This window comes from Phodopus roborovskii, unplaced genomic scaffold (assembly GCF_943737965.1).
Source record: "Phodopus roborovskii unplaced genomic scaffold, PHOROB, whole genome shotgun sequence".
In the NCBI taxonomy this organism is placed as follows: domain Eukaryota; kingdom Metazoa; phylum Chordata; class Mammalia; order Rodentia; family Cricetidae; genus Phodopus; species Phodopus roborovskii.
Window position 1 is genome coordinate 29,772,304 of NW_026126470.1, and position 18,854 is coordinate 29,791,157.

An 18,854-nucleotide genomic window follows, 5' to 3' on the forward strand; every position below is an offset into this window, starting at 1 on the left:
CCGGCGGGTGTAGTTGTCAGTGGACTGCAACCGGAAGGCAGGGTTGCTCCTTTGAAACTGTGAGAGGCATTGCTAAGGCAGCTAAGCAGTTACGGGTTTGGGGTCCAAGGGGATACTGAGGCAGATGGCTCTTTAGGGGAGAGAGCTCATAGATCAGTTGGTCAGCTGGAGACAGACATTTGACAGAGTGGCTGTACCTTCTTAGTTTTCACTAGAATGTCGGCGAGAAGGACATTAGATAGCTCCTGATTTTAGCCACAGCTGACCATTGCTAGCAGTGACCAGCAAGTTTTCAGTTAAAGAATGTCAAGTGATCCATGTGTGTCCTTCCATGCTGGCCATGCTGGGGGCTGGGGGAGGGGTGGCAGGGAATGCAAGAATCTAGAGAAACAACTTCGGGTCTGGAAAGCAAGTTACTGTGGTTACTGCCATCGTCATGGTTTAACCACAGTGGAAGAGCCATAAGGAATGGGACACAGCTGTTTTTTACGTTCCAGAGTCCAGTAAAAGGAGAAGGCAGTGACATCATTGTGGAAACAAAGGCTGTAGTTGCAGGTGATGAAGAGGCTGCCTTCGCCCCACTGAAATCTGAAGACAGTGGCATCGGGCTCAGCGCCTCATCGCCGGAGCTCGCTGAGCGCCTAAGGGCACCTCTGGTGTCTGCTGAAAGAGATGACATTTGGAAGAGAGACGGGACCATGCAGAGGACATTTCTCTGCATCCAGGAGCTCATTGCCAACTTTGCCAGCAAGAGCATCTTTGCAGCCTCACTGACAGGGTCTGGGGAGGAAAGCAAACCTGCGGAGCCCCCAGGGAGGAGCAGCAAGGGCATCAGCCACTCTGGCAGGAAGAGCTCCTGGGATCCCAAGCCCATCACTGTGCCCCACTTTAAGCAAATGCTTTCGGACTTGTTCACAGCGCGCGGCTCTCCCTTTAAGACCAAAAGTCCAGAGTCACTGTCATCTGTGCCCAGCAGCCCCCACAGAAAAGCAGAAGCGGAATGGGACATCGACCAGGTGGTCATTGAGTTGGCGGGCTCCAAGGACGACTGCAGGGAGGCCTTGGCCGCCGCCTGCCACCTGCTGCTGGACTGCGCCACCTTCCCTGTATACCTGTCTGCAGAGGAGACTGAGCAGCTGTGTGAGGAGCTCTTCCAGACTCCAGGTGAGAGCATGGCCCTCCCTCCCAGGGCAGGCTCTGCGGTTGGGAGCCCTGTGATAGAGGCTTGGTGTCTAAAGACCTACAGTCATGTCCACCAAGAAGGGGGCCCGGAAAGCTTCCCACTGGGGCACTGGCACATAATTTGGGGACGATCACTCCGTAAACTCTGCAGATATCCCCAGATCTGAAGCTCCCGGGTCAGAAGCACGCTGGATGCCAAGCCCTTGGTTGGGGGATTTGTCCCAGCTGCCCTCATTTCCTTTCTCTTCCCTAACTCGCTGCAGGGGCGCTAGCTCGCAGACCGCGTGTGCGCGTCTGACTCCTTGGCTTCCCTTAGCATGCATGCGGGTTCTCAGGGTCTGTGTCTGTAGACCTGTCTGCCCCCCCCCCCCGGGGCTCTGACTCATGTAAGGTGCTCAGCAGCTGCCCATGTGCCAAGACTGCCCTCACAGAGATGGGTTCTAGAGACCAGACGTCCCAGAGCAAGGTGCCAGCAGACAAACTCACTCTGTCCGTCTGCGAGTGGCTGCAATCCTCCGTGACTTCCAAGTGGCCAGCAGCCCTTGGATCCCAGCCACACCACCCCAGAATGTCTTCACACAGACTACTCCTTTAGTGAGGGTACCAGGCAGTTAGGGGTGCCTTAGTTACTTTTGTTGCTGCTGCTGCTGCGACCGATTATCTGGCAGAGGTTTGTTTTAGCTGAGGGTGTCGGGAGAGTATGTATCTCTGGGGACAGGGAAGGGACAACAGCAGGGACAGCTGTACCCTGAGGTGGCAGGTCAGGGAGCTGGGACAGACATGGCGGAGACAACAGCCCTCACAGCGCGCACCCTACTGGCCTGTCTCCAGCACCTAGGCGGCAGCTCTTCCCAGAACAGCGCCCCCAGCTGGGGATCGGGCGTTCCAACAGGAGCCCAAACCACAGCAAGGCCCGCCCTGATGAGGCTCAGTCTTGCCCTGAGTTTATCTACAAAGGGCTGCTTTTCAAGTGAGTCCCGCCCGCCCGTACAGGTCACCGACAGACGGGTGTGGTGCCCTCAGAGTGGGCGCCGTGGCATCTGAACGGGGAGCCGCTCGCTCGCTCTCACCGGCTTGCCTCTGTCCTCTGTCCTCTGCCTGGTGTCCCTCCAGGAGCCAGCGACTGCAGTTTTCCGTCCTGGCTGAAGGCGCTCATGACCATCTGCTGCTGCGTGAATGACTGCTCTCTGCAGAACGTAGCCATCGCCACCCTGCTGGAAGCGATAAACCAGTCCCAGTCCCTGGCTCTGGTCATTGAGGACAAGATGAAGCGCTACAAAACCTCTGGGAACAACCCATTTTTTGGCAAGTTACAGATGGTGACAGTCCCTCCCATTGCTCCTGGGATACTGAAGGTCATTGCAGAGAAAACAGACTTCTATCAGGTATTCTCACGGGGAATGTGTGCGTGTACGGCCTCTTCCTCAGACCTATCGATTGACAGTTGTCCTGGCTCAAGGGTTGCAAAGGTCCAGTGGCACCAGAGGGGTTGGGGGGACCTGGGACTGCCTGGCCTACCTGGGTCCCAGCTCCTGGCGGTTTGTGCCCCTCAGCAGGCAGGGGGCAGAAGCCTCTCTCAGCCTGTCGCTTTAAGCCTACCAGCAAACCCTGATGGGACAGTTGGGGCCAGGCTGACAGGAGGATGACAGGCACCAGTGTCACGGTGTCGAGTCGTCCCCACATCGTGTCACCCCCCCCCCCCCGCAGAGGGTGGCTCGTGTGCTCTGGAACCAGCTGAACAAGGAGAGCCGCGAGCATCACATCACCTGTGTAGAGCTGTTCTACCGCCTGCACTGCCTGGCCCCAACGGCCAACATCTGTGAGGACATCATCTGCCACGCCCTGCTGGACCCTGACAAGGTGAGCCTGCCCCCCCCCCTCTGCTGCGGCCGACAGGCTGCTGAATCTACCCTACTCTTCAGACCACACAGCTTAGTGAGACCCTCTGTCAGAATTAAAACAAAACGTTGAAAGGCGGCTGGGTATTGCTTGGAGTTGTCCAGGGCTCAGCCCCCGGTGCTACAAATAAATTCACAAACGAAAGCCTGCAGTGACTGGTTCAGGGTGAGGGCGAGACCAAGCCGCTCCCATTTTTTTCCTGATCAAGGGGACAAGGCTGGAAGCTCTGTTCAGGTTTTCTGTGATCTGGCACCTGACACGAGAGATCCAGGGCAGTCGCGTGACGTCTCACAACCGCTCCTTCGACAGGTGAGGCGGCCGTTCATTGTGACCACCATCCCCAGCCAAGTGGGGGCTTGGGAGGGAGAGATGGCTGAGGCTCACCGCAGAGCCACCTGGAGCTGTGACCCCACCCTTGTGCTGCAGGACACAGCGTCCACAGTTCATAGTCTGTAGGGACACCGTGTCCATGGTGCATAGTCTTCAGGACACAGCGTCCATGGTTCATGGTCTGCAGGGACACAGCGTCCACGGTCCATGGTCTCATTTATCCCACAAGTGTGCAGCTCTTTGGAGGGTTTGCATGTGGTGGGGGGAGGAGTCCCCCCCCCCCCCCCCCCGCCTCAGAGCCACTCTGAAGCTCTGCAGTCACCTCCCCTCCTGTGAGATGTCGAGGGCCCACTTGTTACAGCATCAACTACATGCTTAGGGAGGCTGTCGGATTCTTTGGTACATTCTACTCTGCTCTGCCTTTAAAAGCACAGCATGCATCTAGGCACGCAGCCTGTCACTCACTTGGTCTGTAGGGCCAGCATGTTGACGCTCCCCGGGTGTCTGTGTGGGATAGAGTGCCTGGCGTGCACGGCCAGCAGGCGGGCAGCAGAGTGGGGTCTCAGGTGTTGTCTCTCCACCCATAGGTCCCTGTTTGTCGTCCTGGATAGCCTGGCTTGCACCGATGGCGCCATCAGTGCTGCAGCTCAGGGCTGGCTGGTGCGCGCACTCTCCCTGGGGGACGTGGCACGCATCCTCGAACCCATGCTCCTGTTGCTGCTCCAGCCCAAAACCCAGAGGACCTCCATCCACTGCCTCAAGCAGGAGAACTCAGCAGGTGAGCAGCCTGCAGAGTCCCCGTGGGGAAGGAGGCCTCACGCACGCACGGGTGTAGGCCTACTCTCGCTTGTAAACTTGTGGGGGTTTGGAAAATGTAAGAGCCGCAGGACCTAGCACTTTGAACTAACGGGTTGGTGCTTTCTCTGAAAAGTCAGCATTTTGTTGCGGAAAGGAAGTATTTGAAATATGCAATATATTGTTATTAACTGTGGTCACCTTGCTATGCAACAGAACTCTAAAAACTCATCCTTCTTGGGTAACAACCTTCATACCCTCTGGCCGGCATGTCCCCTTGCTGACCAACCCAGCCTCTGGCAGCCGTCTCTGTGGGAGTAGATCCTAAATGTCCTCACCATAAAAGAAACGGGAAGTGACATATGTGAATGTTTTGTTTAACCATTTCATGGCATGCACACACATCTTAAAAACCACATTCCATCCTGTCAGGGTATGTGCTTGTTATGTTTCAGGTTAGTAGCCCTTATTTAAATAAGCAGAAGGATTCTTGATTATTTCACCGGGGAAAACAATCCACGGTGTCTCTGATACAGACAGAAAGAACATCCTTGCCAGCATCCGAAAAGCTCACCCCTGCCTTGCTGCAGAGGTGTGGGGCCTGTGTGTGCCGCTGTTAAATGAGGTTGCCGGTGGCGCTCTGTTTAGATCTGCATCCCAAATCTGGGATAGTTTTGGGTAACTAAAAATGTCAACTTGTGTGGAATCTGGCCAGCTGTCCTGTGTGTTTGTGCTAACCTTACAGGGAGGAAACAGTGTGCCACCCTGAGGTAGGTGGACAAACAGGAAATGGCCTCCCCTGTACAAGGTTCTTCTGGGAACCTGTAACTGCTGATGGTCCTTGGGGGGAAAGCTAGCCCCCGTCTCGGAGAGGAGACTGAGTTATTCTGCATCCTAAGAAAGGGGCGCTTAGAGAGATGTAAACCAAGCACCTTCGTGACGCTCTGTGCACCAGCTCCAAGCTTTAGTATTCCTTTTGTTTTACATGTGTGTGTGCGCACGTGCTTGCATGTGTGTGTCTGTGTGTGTGTGTGTGTATGCCCCCACACATGTATGTGTATGAACACAAGAATGCCATGGCACATGTGCAGAGGTTTGCAGGAATTGATTCCTTTCTGTCACCAGGCAAGTGCCAAGGATCAAACTCAACTCAGGTCCTCCAGCTCCGTGGCAAGAGAGCTATGTTGCCACCCAGCTCCTCTCTTGGCTGCCTCGCTGCTTCCCAAGCTCCACGAGATTGTTCCAGAGAAGCCCACCGTCCGCCCCAGCTGACCTGTGCTGCCCGCCGCGGCCGTGCCTGGCACACTAGCCACTTCCGATTTCTGCTCTCCCTCCCTCTCCCTAGCTTGCATGTGTTCATGGCATAGACTAGTTGAACGCGACTTAGCCAAGAATATCCACAGTATCAAAGTCTTTTGATTTTTACCTCTTTAGAAAAAGAGGATTGATGTTTAAAAGTGCTGTCTGTCCCCTCACCACAGAAGTGTTACTGTGCTTACTTTAAAGATTAGATGGTGGCCAGGCAGAGTGGCTCACACCTATAATCCTAGCACGTGGTAGGCTGGGGCAGGAGGACCACCTTACGGCCTGCCTGGGCCACTTAAAGCAAATTCCCATTTACAACAACAAAAACAAAAGAGCTTGATGTGGAGCTGGGGCCCTGTCTCAGTGGATAAGGTGAGCACCTGAGTTTGGATCTTCAGCACCCACATAAATGCTGGTGGACACAGCGGTCCCCCTGTAATCCCAGCTCTGACTCCACCTGAGAGACCCTGCCTCCACGTATAAGATGGAGATCAATAGAGGAAGCTTTAGACATGAGCCTCAGTCCTCCACACATGCCCACACACATCCGAGCGTACATATACACACATGCACGCACACAAAATGAAAACACTCTACAAAAATTTGGAAGTGAAGACATTACCCGGCAGTGCCGGTTGACGGGCTGGGGATCACGGATGCCCCCGGCCCTGCTCCTTTTCAGAGCTGCGTGTCGTGGACGCTCTCCCACGGCTCGTGCTGTAGAGCTGTTCTGTTCCCTTCCACCTGCTCTGCCCGCGCCTCACACCCATGCATGCAGAGACATGCTCAGCAGTCAGCCGCAGGCACGCACCTAACCCCCCCCCCCCCGGGGGTCTCGGGCTCACTCCCTGTTTTCTCCACACCGTCCTCGCAGCTTTGAAACACGCGGGTGTTTCTGTAGAGGGAGTTTCCGGAACAAAATCATTTATAGTTTTCTCAAAGCATCTTCTCCCAGAAATTTACAGCAAAACCAAAAATGATGTGTGCAACAGATACAGGGCCACAACACAGGTCCCCGCCCTCGGGGGACGGTTATTGGGGACAGCCTGAGCTGTGTTACGAGACTTTGTCAGAAAATAAAACCAAAGTTGTAACAAACCCAAGACAGTGGAACTAAATTTCAGTCTCCTGGATATTCTCTGCAGAGCCCACATACCTGTGTGTGCCAGCACCCTGCTTTATGCGGTGCTGGAGTTTGAACCCAGGGCCATCTGCACACTAAGATGGTTGTCTTCCCGCCGAGTTACCCCTCCCAGCTAAACATATTTTTGCCCCTGATGTGATCCAGACTCAGGTGCAATTGCAGTATGCATTTGTCTGTCTGCTTTGAGATCACCCCAGCCATTCCTAGCCGCTCTGGTCTGAAGTCCTTTGTCATTTTGTGGTTTCCAGAGAACTTCCATCGTTGGTTTAACAGGAAGAGGCACACATTCAAAGAGGCCTGTGGGGTATCTGAGCCGCAAGAAAGTGCCTGCGAGGAGCACCTGCCTCTCGGCCAGTTCACCACACTGGATCGTGAGGCCATCTGGGCTGAAGTAGAGAAGGAGCCAGAGAAATGCTCAGCAGGAAGTGACCTGAGCGAGGAAGACGCGGCCTACTGCGTGGGCCTTGCAGACAGGCTGGCCCCCGGCGGTCCTGACAGCAGCGAGCACACGGAGTCTGCAGACACGAGTTCTGGCCACACCGACAGCGAGAACACATCCACCTTCTCCTCTCCCTCCCACGACCTGCAGGAGCCGAGCCTGCATGAGGAGAACTGCTGTGCCCCCATCCCCATCGGGGGCAGGGCGAGCTCCAAGCCAGCAGCCTGGCTGGCAACCTGCCAGCCAGAAAGCCTCACGTCCGGTGCCAAGCTGAGCCTAGCGCGCACAGACTCAGACAAGACACAGGCTTCTGAGTCCCTTTCCAGCGATGAGGAGGCTGATGTGGAGCTCCAAGCCATCACCACGTCCAGGCTGCTGAGGAAGCAGAAGGAGAAGCAGGGGTCGCTGGAGGCACTGTTCAAACACATCTTGCTCTACTTGCAGCCCTACGACTCCCAGAGGGTTCTCTACGCCTTCTCCGTGCTGGAGGCCGTGCTTAAGACCAACCCCAAGGAGTTCATTGAGGCTGTGTCCAGGGCCGGCATAGACACCAGCTCCACCGCGCACCTCAACCTCATCTCCAATCTCCTGGCACGCCACCAGGAGGCTCTCGTTGGCCAGAGCTTTTATGGCAAGCTGCAGACCCAGGCCCCCAACGTGTGCCCCCACTCCCTGCTGATCGAGCTCCTCACCTACCTGTGCCTGAGCTTCCTGCGGTCCTACTACCCCTGCCACCTGCAGGTCTGCCACAGGGATGTCCTGGGCAACCGGGACGTGCAGGTCAAGAGTGTGGAGGTCCTGATAAGGATAACGACCCAGCTGGTGTCCGTGGCCAAGTCCTCGGAAGGGAAGAGCGTGGAGTTTATCCACAGCCTGCTGCAGAGGTGCAAGGTCCAGGAGTTCGTCCTACTGTCCCTGTCAGCGTCCATGCACACCAGCCAGAAGCGCTACGGTCTGGCCACCGCCGACCGCGGCATCCCGGCGGAGGACGGCCTCTTTGAGGAGAGCCTCATCAACCTAGGGCAGGACCAGATTTGGAGCGAGCACCCACTGCAGATTGAGCTACTCAAGCTCCTACAATCACTGATCGTCCTGGAGCACCACCTGGGCCAGGGTCGGGAGGACGACGCCCAGAGCCAGCCGGCCCTGTCCCGAGAGTGGCAGAGGGCCCTCAACTTTCAGCAGGCCATCAGCGCCGTGCAGTACGTGCAGCCGCACCCCCTCACCTCCCAGGGCCTGCTGGTCTCTGCCGTGGTGAGGGGTCTGCAACCCGCCTATGGCTATGGTATGCACCCGGCCTGGGTGAGCCTGGTCACCCAGTGCTTGCCGTACTTCGGGAAGTCTCTGGGCTGGACCGTGGCACCCTTTGTCATTCAGATCTGCAAGAATTTGGACGAGCTGGTCAGGCAGTATGAGAGCGAGTCCGTCAAATTGTCCATCAGGTATGCCTAACCCGACGCTCTCGTGGCAGGGTTTGTGAGGAATGTCTGTTTTGCCATGGTTACCAACTGGAAGGTAATCCAGCCCCATGAGAAGGCTGGTGAGCGCTGTCAACAGGAGTGCGCATGTTCGGACCCTTTGGCTTTAACCCCACCGGGTCTGGTAGAATGCTGCCTGGCAGCACTTACAAACCCGCGGGTTCAGTCCCCAGCAGTGCCTCTGGCCAGCAAGCACTCGAGGCCATCCTTGGCCACACGGTGGGGTGTGTGCTACACGATACCCCGCCTCGAAGTGAAATTAAACCCACACAGCTGCCCAGGCTGTGTCACAGCTGCCAGTCATTGAGTCAGGGTTACCAAATGGAGACAAACAAAGCCCAAACCAACTTCAGAGTAACTCTAAAACACCTTAACCCTTCCATAGTGATTGCATGAATGTAAAATAACACAAAGATACCCGTACATTTCATTTCGGGAGCCCCAGGTAATCAAGCATCGTGGCCTGTCTCTACTTTCCATGTTTGAGTGTCAGACTGGAAACCTTCATGGCTTCATGAGCTTCTAAATTCTCAGAACCAGTATTTCATTTTTTTCCCCAATGTAGTATTTTATTGATTATTTGGGAAGTTTACATATTGCACCCTGATCACACTCATTTCCCTGTCTTCCCAGATCTACCCCCACCTCCTGAATTATGACCTTCCCCAAAGAAAAGAAGAAAAATACCTAGTCCAGTTTGTGTTACCCATATACTCACTGGAGCCTGGTCCAACTCCCAGTGGCCATTTCCTTAAAGAGAACTGAGTCCTTCCTCACTCCTGCCAGAAGCCACCAGTGGTGAAGAGCTATACTGCAGGGTCCCTATCACAATCCAGTGTCTCATTTTTAAATATTTTTCTAGTATTTATTGACCAGTTAAGTGTGTGAGTGCATGCATGTGTGTGCGTATTTGTGTGCGCGCATGCGTGTATGTATGTGCATGCATGTGTGTGTGGGTACGTGTGTGTGTGTGTGCATGTGATTTAAAGGACAACTTAGGAGTCAGTTCTTCCCTTCACTTCTAAGTGGACTCTAGGAATCAAACTCAGCAATTTTGCTGTCTCCTCCTAATTATTTTGTTCAACAGTTTCTCATCTCTCCGCCACAGCACAACCTCAAAGAAGGAAAACATCTCTCCGGATTACCCACTTACTCTTCTGGAAGGTCTAACAACCATTAGCCATTTCTGTCTTTTGGAACAACCCACCCAACACAAAAAGGTACATTTTATTTCCCTTGAGTGTGAGGCAAATTGCATGTATTGTTTATCTTTACTGGGCTGTGACTGTGTCAAGTACACAATAGTAATAAACGATGCTAATGCCATGCAAATGTATGTAAGAGATGTAAATGAGAGTATAAATATGAGTTCTACGAGTGCGTGCATTATGCAAATATAAGCACACTATGCAAATGCACACACACAGATGCATGTATATACACGCACACACAGGAAACAAATGTGGGCAAGTTCCTCCAGCTGTTGCCCATTGTTCCATCCGCTGACAATGAGGATAAAACGTAAAGCAGATTGTGTGGTTTTAGGCCTATATTGGCGTGTGTGTGTGTGTGTGTGTGTGTGTGTGTGTGTGTGTGTTGCATGCATGGGCAGATTCATGAGCCTGTGTGCGTGCATGTGGAGGCCTGAGGAAGACTTGGGTGTCTTCCTCTATTGCTGTCTGCCTTTTGCCATAAGACAGGGCCTCTCACTGAACAGAAAGCCAGAAGCTTTCGGTTTGGGCTTGGCTGCCCAGCTGGCTGGTGAGCTCCCGGGAGCTGCTTGCTGCCCTCCCCAGTACTGACATTACAGGTGGATGCTGGGGATTTGAACTCAGGTGTTCAGGCTTGCACAACAGATACTCTTCTTATTCACTGGACCCTGTCCCTGGCCCCCCACTCACTTTAGTCTTAAGGGTTGTTGTTGTTTTGTTTTGTTTTGTTTTTTTACCTCCTGGTGTGAAATCTGAGGAGGCTGCTCTACTGTCTAGCTAAGTCTTAGGACAAAAGCCGGGCCGGGTGGCACAGGCCTGGACTGCTGCCAGCAGTTTCGGGCGGAGGCAGGAGGGTGAGGAGCTCAGGGCCTTCTTTGGCTAAGTAGCAAGTTGCAGGCCAGTCTGGACTCCCCAAGACCCTCTCTTAAAAAACAAAACAAAGCACAGTCTTAAAGTACGCCTACTGTTTAATAGTCCAGAGGCAGAGGCAGGTGGATCTCTGAGTTTGAGACCAGCCTGGTCTGTGTAGTGAGTTCTAGGACAGCCAGGGCTACAGAATAGAGAGACCCTGTCCGAGGAAAAAGTTTATAATTTGAAGTGTGGCATGTCAGCATGCTCTGTCTCTCTTTTTCTGAAAGCAAGTAGTGGCTTCACACATACAGGGACAGGTGTCACTTCTAGGCCACCACATGGGCGGCCCTAAACCCCGCAGGTAAGAGGGGACTTGGCTGGTGCAGTGAGCCTCAGGGTCCCATTTGAACTTTCAGACTGCTGCCATCAGTGACCCAGTCAACTTGAGGAATGCCAAGAACGCCATCTTGGAAGAGCTCCCTCGAATTGTGAACACCATGGCCCTTATCTGGAATGTTCTCAGAAAGGAGGAAGCTCAGAAGAGACCCGTGGATCTCCTGGGAGCCACAAAAGGATCCTCCTCCGTCTACTTCAAAACCACGAAGGTGAGCGGCCTTCCTTGAGTTGGCTGGTCTGCACGTGCTGGGGTTACAGCTGGACACCCGTCACTGTGCCGAGTCCCTCTCTGGCTTCATCATTTCCTCGTCTCTCTGTAAGCCAAGCATGAGAGCACCTGCCTGTACCCCCACTGCTGCAAGTCTGAGGCCAGCTAGGTCTGCACGGTGAGTTCCAGTCAGGGCTGTGTAGCCAGACCTTGTCTCAAGAGACAAAGAAGAAAGGTGTGTTCGTGTAATACACAAATCATAACAAATGCCCAACGGGACCCGCAGCTCAAATGAGCTGGAGAGATCTCCCCTAGGGTACGTACTGTGGCACATGCCTGTAGTGTTCAGCGTTTGAGGGTGGGGGCAGGAAAGCCAGTTTGGGGCTAGCCTCAGCTACAGACTGAGTTTGCAGCCGCCTTCACATGAGGCCCTTTCTCACAAGAACAATCGTTTTTATTTTTATACAGAGCAGAGGAGTGAGTGGTTTCCGCCTTTGTTGGAGACTCATTGACAAAACCAAAGTCTGATGGTTAGACTAGGTCCTCCCCTGAGTGTCTAAGGAATCCCACTTAAATATGCCCTGTCTCTCTGATGTGCATCTGAGGCCTGGGTCCTCCAGTGTGCATCATCAGTGTGCCCTTAAGAGCTTCTCTCATTCAGTACTGACTGTTGGCTTCCCCATCTCTGTCTCAGAAGGCCCCAGGCACACGAGCTGGTCTGTGATTATCTGTTACTGTTTACGGTGGCTCAGAATTCTCTAGCACAGGAAGTGGGTACCCAGGTGTGGCCTTCAGGCTCACACTCACATGCACTTGGCGGTGCTGGCATCTCAGATGCTCTGATGACAGGTACACGCAGAACGTTCAGTCGGCGGCTCCAGAGGTCTGTGTAGAGTGCTGTCCTGTGTAGAGGCCATGTCTTGAGGACATGGCCACTGCTGTCTTGAAATGAGAGCAGCTGTGATTGGTCCCATGAGACTCTGACAAGATGGGGCCCACTAACATTCCATTTTGTGTGTGTGTGTGTGTGTGTGTGTGTGTGTGTGTGTAGGGGATGCACAAGAGACCCATATGGAACTCCACCCCTCCCTGAGATTTTCCTCCTGTGGTCTGAGTTACCTGTGCTCCTGTAGGTAACCCTCTCACACTTACTCTCCTAAGTAACCCTGTCAAGCTCGCTGGGGATGGTGGGATGGCTCAGTGGGTAGAAGTGCCTGCCTTTCACACCTGAGCCCTGACTGGAACTCACCATGCAGACCTAGCTGGCCTCAGACTTGCAGCAGTGGGGGTACAGGCAGGTGCTCTCATGCTTGGCTTATAGAGAGACAGGAAATGATGAAGCCAGAGAGGGAATCGGCACAGTGACGGGTGTCCAAACTCTCACCGTGGCCTGATGCCGAGGCTTGTCCTCTGACCTCCACGCAGGTGCCGTGGCACACATGTGTACTCTCTCTTACACACACACACACACACACACACACACACACACACACACACACACAAAATTCAGAATTACTGGATTCTTGGAAAATAAATAAGCTGAGCACGACAGTACACACCATTTAATCCCAGCTCTCAGGAGGTGTAAGCTCCAGCCTAGTGTGGTCTCCATGTAAATTCCAGACTAAAGGTGAGACTCTATCGTAACCAAACTCCTGGGTCTACCACGCTTGCCTTTGAGCTGTCATTGGTGCCCTTCCGTGGTGAGCAGACCTTCACACGCCTAAAAGGGAGTCTGCTGGTTCACACCGCCAAGCCTGCTGGTTCACACCGCCAAGCGTGCAGCAGGTGGAGGAGGGCCTGATGCTGCTCTGTGAAGACCTTCTTATTGGCAGTTAATTCTTGCTTTTTCTGTTTGCCAGATCATAAGACAAAAAATTTTAGACCTGCTGAACCCCTTGGCAGCCCATCTCGGGGCTCAGCTCGTAGCTGCAGTTGCTACGGTGTGGAGCAGACAGCACGCTCGGCGCCACAGCAAGACGAAGGTGAGGTGAAGTCGGGGAGGCGTGGAGGGCGCTCAGTGTGTGAGCGCGCTGCGGCTCACTGCCGCCGAGGACCTGTGCCGCGTGCGGTGGAGCCGCGCTCGATGCCGCACGGGCGCCACGGCACTCAAGTACCCCTGCACGCATGCTCTCGCATGGCAAAGAAAATGAAAATTAAAGAGGCAGAGAACAAAGGCGGAGGACAGGCATCCTCAGCCTGGGGCCTCCACACACACAGGCGCGTGCGCGCTCACACACACACACACACACACACACACACAGAGGCACATATCCACACATGGGTTCACACGTGTGCGCACCTCCAAACACACTATGGTTGTGAGACCCTCAGAGTGAGGAGTCTCCCAGTTTAAGTCCATAACCCCAAGAACTCAATGTCCAGTCCAGTTGATGCAACACGCAAGAGGCTTTAAAGAACAGGAAACGTTTGTGCAAACGGGCTCCTCCAGCACGCAGGCCAGAGAGAAGCTTCATTCTCCAGGCACAGGCGTTTTTAAAGGCAAAACCCACAAGTTTAGGGAGGGGGTGGGCCCCTCTGTCCACTGAGTATGTGACCCTTGGAGGCTGGATGGTCTTGCTGTTAGGGTCAGCAGACCTTAGGGCTTAGGGGTGTGCTAATTAATCTTGTCTGGGCAAACCAGAGTTGCAGCTGTCTCTTTGTTTCTTAAGGACCCTATTTACCACCTGCCGACTCACTGAAAGGAGGGGCAGTGTGAATTCTTGGTATCCTGCTATCTCAGGGCCGGAGGTTAGCAAATTCCGCCCAGCAGTCCAGTTACTTGGGCTTCATTTCATTTCTTTGCTAGTTTAAGCCTTTCATGGTGAAAACAAGTTTCTGTGTCCACTGACAGCCGCTGTGGGAGGCTGTGCATTTGCCCTTTCTTTTACTTCCTTCTGTGAGCTTTCAAGGAATTCTTCTCTTCTGGGCAGATCGTCCCAGCGGCAAGCGCATCCCAGCACACACTTGTTGACCTGGTTTGTGCTCTCAGCACCCTGCAGACAGAGTCGGTGCTGCAGCTGGTGAAGGAGGTGGTGAAGAGGCCAGGGCAGGTCAAGGGGGATGAGGTGAGTCACCCCGGGAGCACCCCAGGGAGCACTCCCAGTAGATGGCGGCCCAGGGTTGTGATGAAGGGCTGTTAGGTGCTTGGGAGGTGGCCTGCAGGGTCCTGTGCTGAGGTCCCCTGCTGTCACACACCCCCTGGGGCTCAGTTTGTGTGTGCGGGTGACAAAAAGGAGGAGCTCAAATGAGTCAGAGCGCGACAAACCGGAGGGGCATGGGGGTGGGGGGGGCAGGCCATCTGGACTTGCTCTCCTGACCCTCCCATACAGCCTAAGAAACATAGGTCCTACTTTGGAAGGTCCACATGTCCCCAATAAAGAATTTCCAAGCTGTAGAAAGCACACACCCAGGGACAGCAGGCCTGCTAATATGTTAATAGTCCTCAGCTCTTAGGAGGAAGAGCTCCAGGAAAGCCGGGTAAGGAGATGTGCACAGAGACCGGCCGGGCAAACAGGGTTCTTGCAGCCACCTTGAGCTTTCCCTGCAGTCACTTGAGTTGGTGTTGATGGCTGTAGCTCTTACAATACTAAGTCAACACCTGGCGGAGAAAGTCTGTCCAGGGCAAGCTGAAAACAGTCAGAAGACAGCTTTCCCTGTGTGGTATTTCTTCAGGTTACTTGAAAGCCTATAGGAAACTGTGATTTCTTGTTTGGAAGGTGTAGAAAGGAACAAGATTTTATTTGCCTAAATGAAGTTTGGTGTTTCTATGGTTATTTTAGTTCGACTTCTCTAAGTAGCTTTCTAAGAAGCGTTTGGGGGCCATTTTTTCCTACAATTCCAGCTCCTTGGGACTTAAGGGAGTGTGAGCTAGGCAGGGCAGCTCTCCTCTGGTCTAGATGTCATTTTTTCTATGTGTTTATTGTGGAGCACATCCTCCCCAGCTTCCTGTGTAGGTGTGAACCAGTGTTTTACAAGAACGATTCTCCCTTCCTCCTAGCGTGGGTGACCGGTGTTGCCTTCCTTTTCAGAAATCGCCCTTGGTGGACATTCCTGTGTTACAGTTCTGCTACACTTTCATCCAAAGGTGAGGCGTTCCCTCCAGCCTGCCTGCGCCTGCACGGCAGGTGGCCCCACTGTGCTGTGAGGAACAAGGGCCTTGACTTCACTGTTCCCCGGCAGGCCGTACTTTTCTTTCTCTGAAGAACTGAGCTGACATTTAAAGTCCATGTACTGTAGGATGAATGGTCTGTGTCAGCGAGGCTTTCTTTACACGAGGACCTTTAAGCTGTAAAAGGTTCCGATGTATATGGAATTGGCCTCAAACACCCACAGCTAGGAAAGACCCAGGCCCCTTTTAGGAAAAGGAGCGATGGCTTTGGGCACGGTGCATAGGGCCCCCTGCGGTTTACGCCTGTGACCTCTGGTTTGGTTTCCTTGGCTGAGTCTCAGCCTGGCCTGAGGCTGCTGTGCAGGGGATTCCCCAGCATGCTAAGGTGGGCCTCTGTAGCTGCAGCCCTGGTACAGCTTGCATAGGGACCTCTGTGCTGGGCTAAGCGAGGGAAGGAAGGGGCACCTACGCCTCAGCCAGCCATGCCTCCTAACCCCCAAATTCCACAGCCTCCCACAACAGCGCCACCATCTGGAAACTGTGCATTTCAAATGCCTTTGGGGTTGTTGGGGGCGGGTTCACAGTAAATAACCCTGATAACCCAGTGCAGTCTCCTTAGTTCACAAAGTTAGTCTCTCAGCCAGACCCGCTCCTCGCTGTCTACATCTGCAAAAGGTAAACTGAGGCCGGCGATCCCAGCAGCCACTGGGTTGATGAGTTAATTCACAATAGCTGTTTATCGTCACTCAGGAGAGTCACACAGTCCTCCTGGCTGGTCACACCACTCCTGGGGATAGCCGTTATACCCAGCGAGGAGACGGAATCCCGGATGTAAAAGCAAAGAGTCTTTATTCAAGTATTCAAGTTCGAACTTGGACCCTCCATGTGTCCAATGCATTGGCACAATCAGAGAGCCTCAAGCTCTAGTTGGGGTGGGGCTTTATCATTTCAGGGGTTGGGGTGAGGGGTTTGTAAGGTTCAGAACCCGTGACTGGCTGACATTTGTTTAGGGTGTCTTGGTGAAAGGGATGGGGGTGTGCTGGGCCAAGGGACATCTTGGGATCCCGTTCTGCCATAGTTGGTATTTTCCCTTGGAAGGTCCATTCCTGGGTGCCCCCAGTTTGTGGCCTTCTCCTGGAGTCGGGTGTTGCCTTAGGTCATGGCCACAGTGTAGCCAAGCGGCAGGTGTATACCAAGCTACCCTGGGCCCAACATAGCCAGTGCTGTTGTGACACCGGCTGACCCCAGTGGCCTCTGTGCTGAGCTGCCAGGTAGACTCAGGATGGGTTCTTATCACCCTTGTGCTGCAGAGGAGGAATCCCCAAGGTGGAGCGGGAGGGAGTGAGGTGGGTACCAGCGTGCGGGCCTACGGCTGGCTGCTTCAGAGCTTTGCCAACTGTGCTGCGGCAATGCCTGGCCGAGCGTGCGTGCGTGTGTGTGTGCGCATGTGTGTGTGTGCATGCGTGTGTGCGCGTGCGTTCGTGTGTGCGCGCGTGTGTGTGAGTGCATGTGTGTGCATGTGTGCGTGCATGCGCGTGTGTGCACGTGCGTGCGTGTGCGTGCGTGTGTGTGTGTGTGTGTGTGTGTGTGTGAGGTGGTGATGTCATCGCCCTCCTCATTAGCTGCTGGAGAGGCCTGACTTGAGAGCTGCCCCGGGCTGTGTTCCCTGTCGGGTGTCACCTTCCTGTATGCTGCATCCTGACTACCCACGATGCATGCTGTTCTCTGTGCTGGCAAGCACGGCCAGAAATGAAGGCTGGCCAGCTGCTTGAGGCTATTATTTTACCCAGAGTACCCCACATGACAGAAGCTTGCACCAGTTCTAAAGCCAGGCTTGCACGGACTGTAAAAACCTAAAACAGGCCAGGGTTGAGCCAGTCAGACGCGCTTTCGCCTGCCCGTCTGCTCTCCTGCGTCTAAAATGTGCTTGGGGTGAACACGCTTCTGTGCCTCGCTGAGACCGCTGTCTCCCGTTGTTGCTTCTCACATAGGCTCTCCGTACCAGACTTGCAGGAGAACTTCCCCTCACTCCTGGGCGTCCTGAAGGAGTCTGTGCAGCTGAACCTGGCTGCCCCCGGGTATTTTCTGCTTCTCAGGTACAGCGTCTCCACATGCACGGGGGGGGGGGGAGTACAGCGCTTCCTATAGGAACACATTTTATTTTCTCTCTCTACCCGGTCTGACCAATCACTGTTTCCCAACAGTATACTTAACGACTTTGTGACGAGAACACCCAACCCTGAAAGCAAGAAGGACCAAAAAGACCTTCAGGTGTGTATATGGGAATGTCTGAAAAGGTCAGCAGTCCTGCAGTGCCATCCATCGTCTGTCCTCGGGAATGCCGATGCTGCGGAGCCGCAGGCAGGGTCGCATCTTAGCTTTGCCGGTGCCCTGAGTCTCTTCCATTAGGGAAGGGCTCATGCAGGCTTGGGCTGGGCTTTTCTCTGAAAACTGTCCTGTTAGAGCCACCCTCCTGCCTCTGCACACCGACGTCTGTCTGTAAAGCAACGATAACGTCTGAACTTTGGTTGAGTAGAAGCTAGTGTTCTGCTGACTTCATATGCCCTGGCAGCCATAAAGATGCTGGCTCAGACAGGGTAACAAAATGGCTGTTGAGGAACTAAAAACAACCCAGACTCATGGCCGTGGATCTGCAGCCTCGCGGCCTGGCCTTGAACTTGTGACCTTCCTTCCTCTGCCCTTCAGGTGTTAGGATTGTAGGTGTGTGCCACCACATCTGGGGTATGCAGTACTAGGGATCAAACCCAGGAGACTTCATGACACACTCCACCAGCTGAGTTACACCCAGTCCCTGATCCTGATCAGATGTGTGTGGTGTGCACATGCGTGTTTCACCATGTGCATGCATGCTAAGGCCAGAGAAGGACCCTGGCTACCTTCCCCTGTTGCTCCCCGCCTTACTCCCTTGAGACAGGGCCTCTCACTGAACCTGGAGCTAGACTGGCCTCCAGCGGAGTCAGCAATCCTATCTCCCACAGCGCTGGGGGCCATAAGCCCTGCCTTCAACCCGGTATGTGGGTGCTGGAGATTCAAACCCCCCCCCCCCCGTGTTTACACAGAGCTCTTGTCCAGAACCTGGCCAGACTCTCGTCTGATAATTGTAAACAGCTGGTCACTACTTCAGCCCAGCGTGACTAACTTTATTTACTTAATTTGCTTCTTCTTCTATCATTGAGAGATGTATTTCTCATGCAAATAACACAACGACAGCAGTTTATCTTAAAGACACCTTTGTTTGAGGTAGAGTCCCACCGTGTGGCACCAGCTCAGCACCCCTCCCCCGTCTACCAAGTGGTGGGATGCCAAGCGTGCTCTGCTGCACATGGCGTGACTTACAAACACTCTGGCTGGCTTTATTGTGGCTCTAGAACGAGGCAGCGCGTCATCCCGTAACTAGAGTAAGCGTTCCAGTTTGCGGAGCAGAGAACGCTGGTTCTGCAGACAGGGAAAGGCTGAGGAGAGCAAAACCGGGTGATGAAGCAG

The 18,854-nt window shown here is 54.0% G+C and overlaps 1 protein-coding gene across 2 annotated transcripts in view; it reads left to right on the forward strand.

The window, feature by feature from the left end:
* Nucleotides 1-18,854, forward strand: part of Dop1b (DOP1 leucine zipper like protein B) — a 79,169-nt gene that overhangs the window by 40,820 nt on the left and 19,495 nt on the right. For both annotated transcript variants that reach the window (XR_007834993.1, XM_051191918.1), the window contains exons 15-27: nucleotides 498-1,164; nucleotides 2,296-2,567; nucleotides 2,890-3,042; nucleotides 3,290-3,390; nucleotides 3,999-4,189; nucleotides 6,904-8,536; nucleotides 9,681-9,792; nucleotides 11,052-11,240; nucleotides 13,102-13,224; nucleotides 14,173-14,307; nucleotides 15,271-15,326; nucleotides 17,342-17,446; nucleotides 17,555-17,621. Coding sequence is in view for 1 of the 2 variants with exons in the window: in XM_051191918.1 (XP_051047875.1) it covers nucleotides 498-1,164; nucleotides 2,296-2,567; nucleotides 2,890-3,042; nucleotides 3,290-3,390; nucleotides 3,999-4,189; nucleotides 6,904-8,536; nucleotides 9,681-9,792; nucleotides 11,052-11,240; nucleotides 13,102-13,224; nucleotides 14,173-14,307; nucleotides 15,271-15,326; nucleotides 17,342-17,446; nucleotides 17,555-17,621 (3,804 nt within the window). In the remaining variant the exon portion in view is untranslated. The remainder of the gene's footprint in view (nucleotides 1-497; nucleotides 1,165-2,295; nucleotides 2,568-2,889; nucleotides 3,043-3,289; nucleotides 3,391-3,998; nucleotides 4,190-6,903; nucleotides 8,537-9,680; nucleotides 9,793-11,051; nucleotides 11,241-13,101; nucleotides 13,225-14,172; nucleotides 14,308-15,270; nucleotides 15,327-17,341; nucleotides 17,447-17,554; nucleotides 17,622-18,854) is intronic.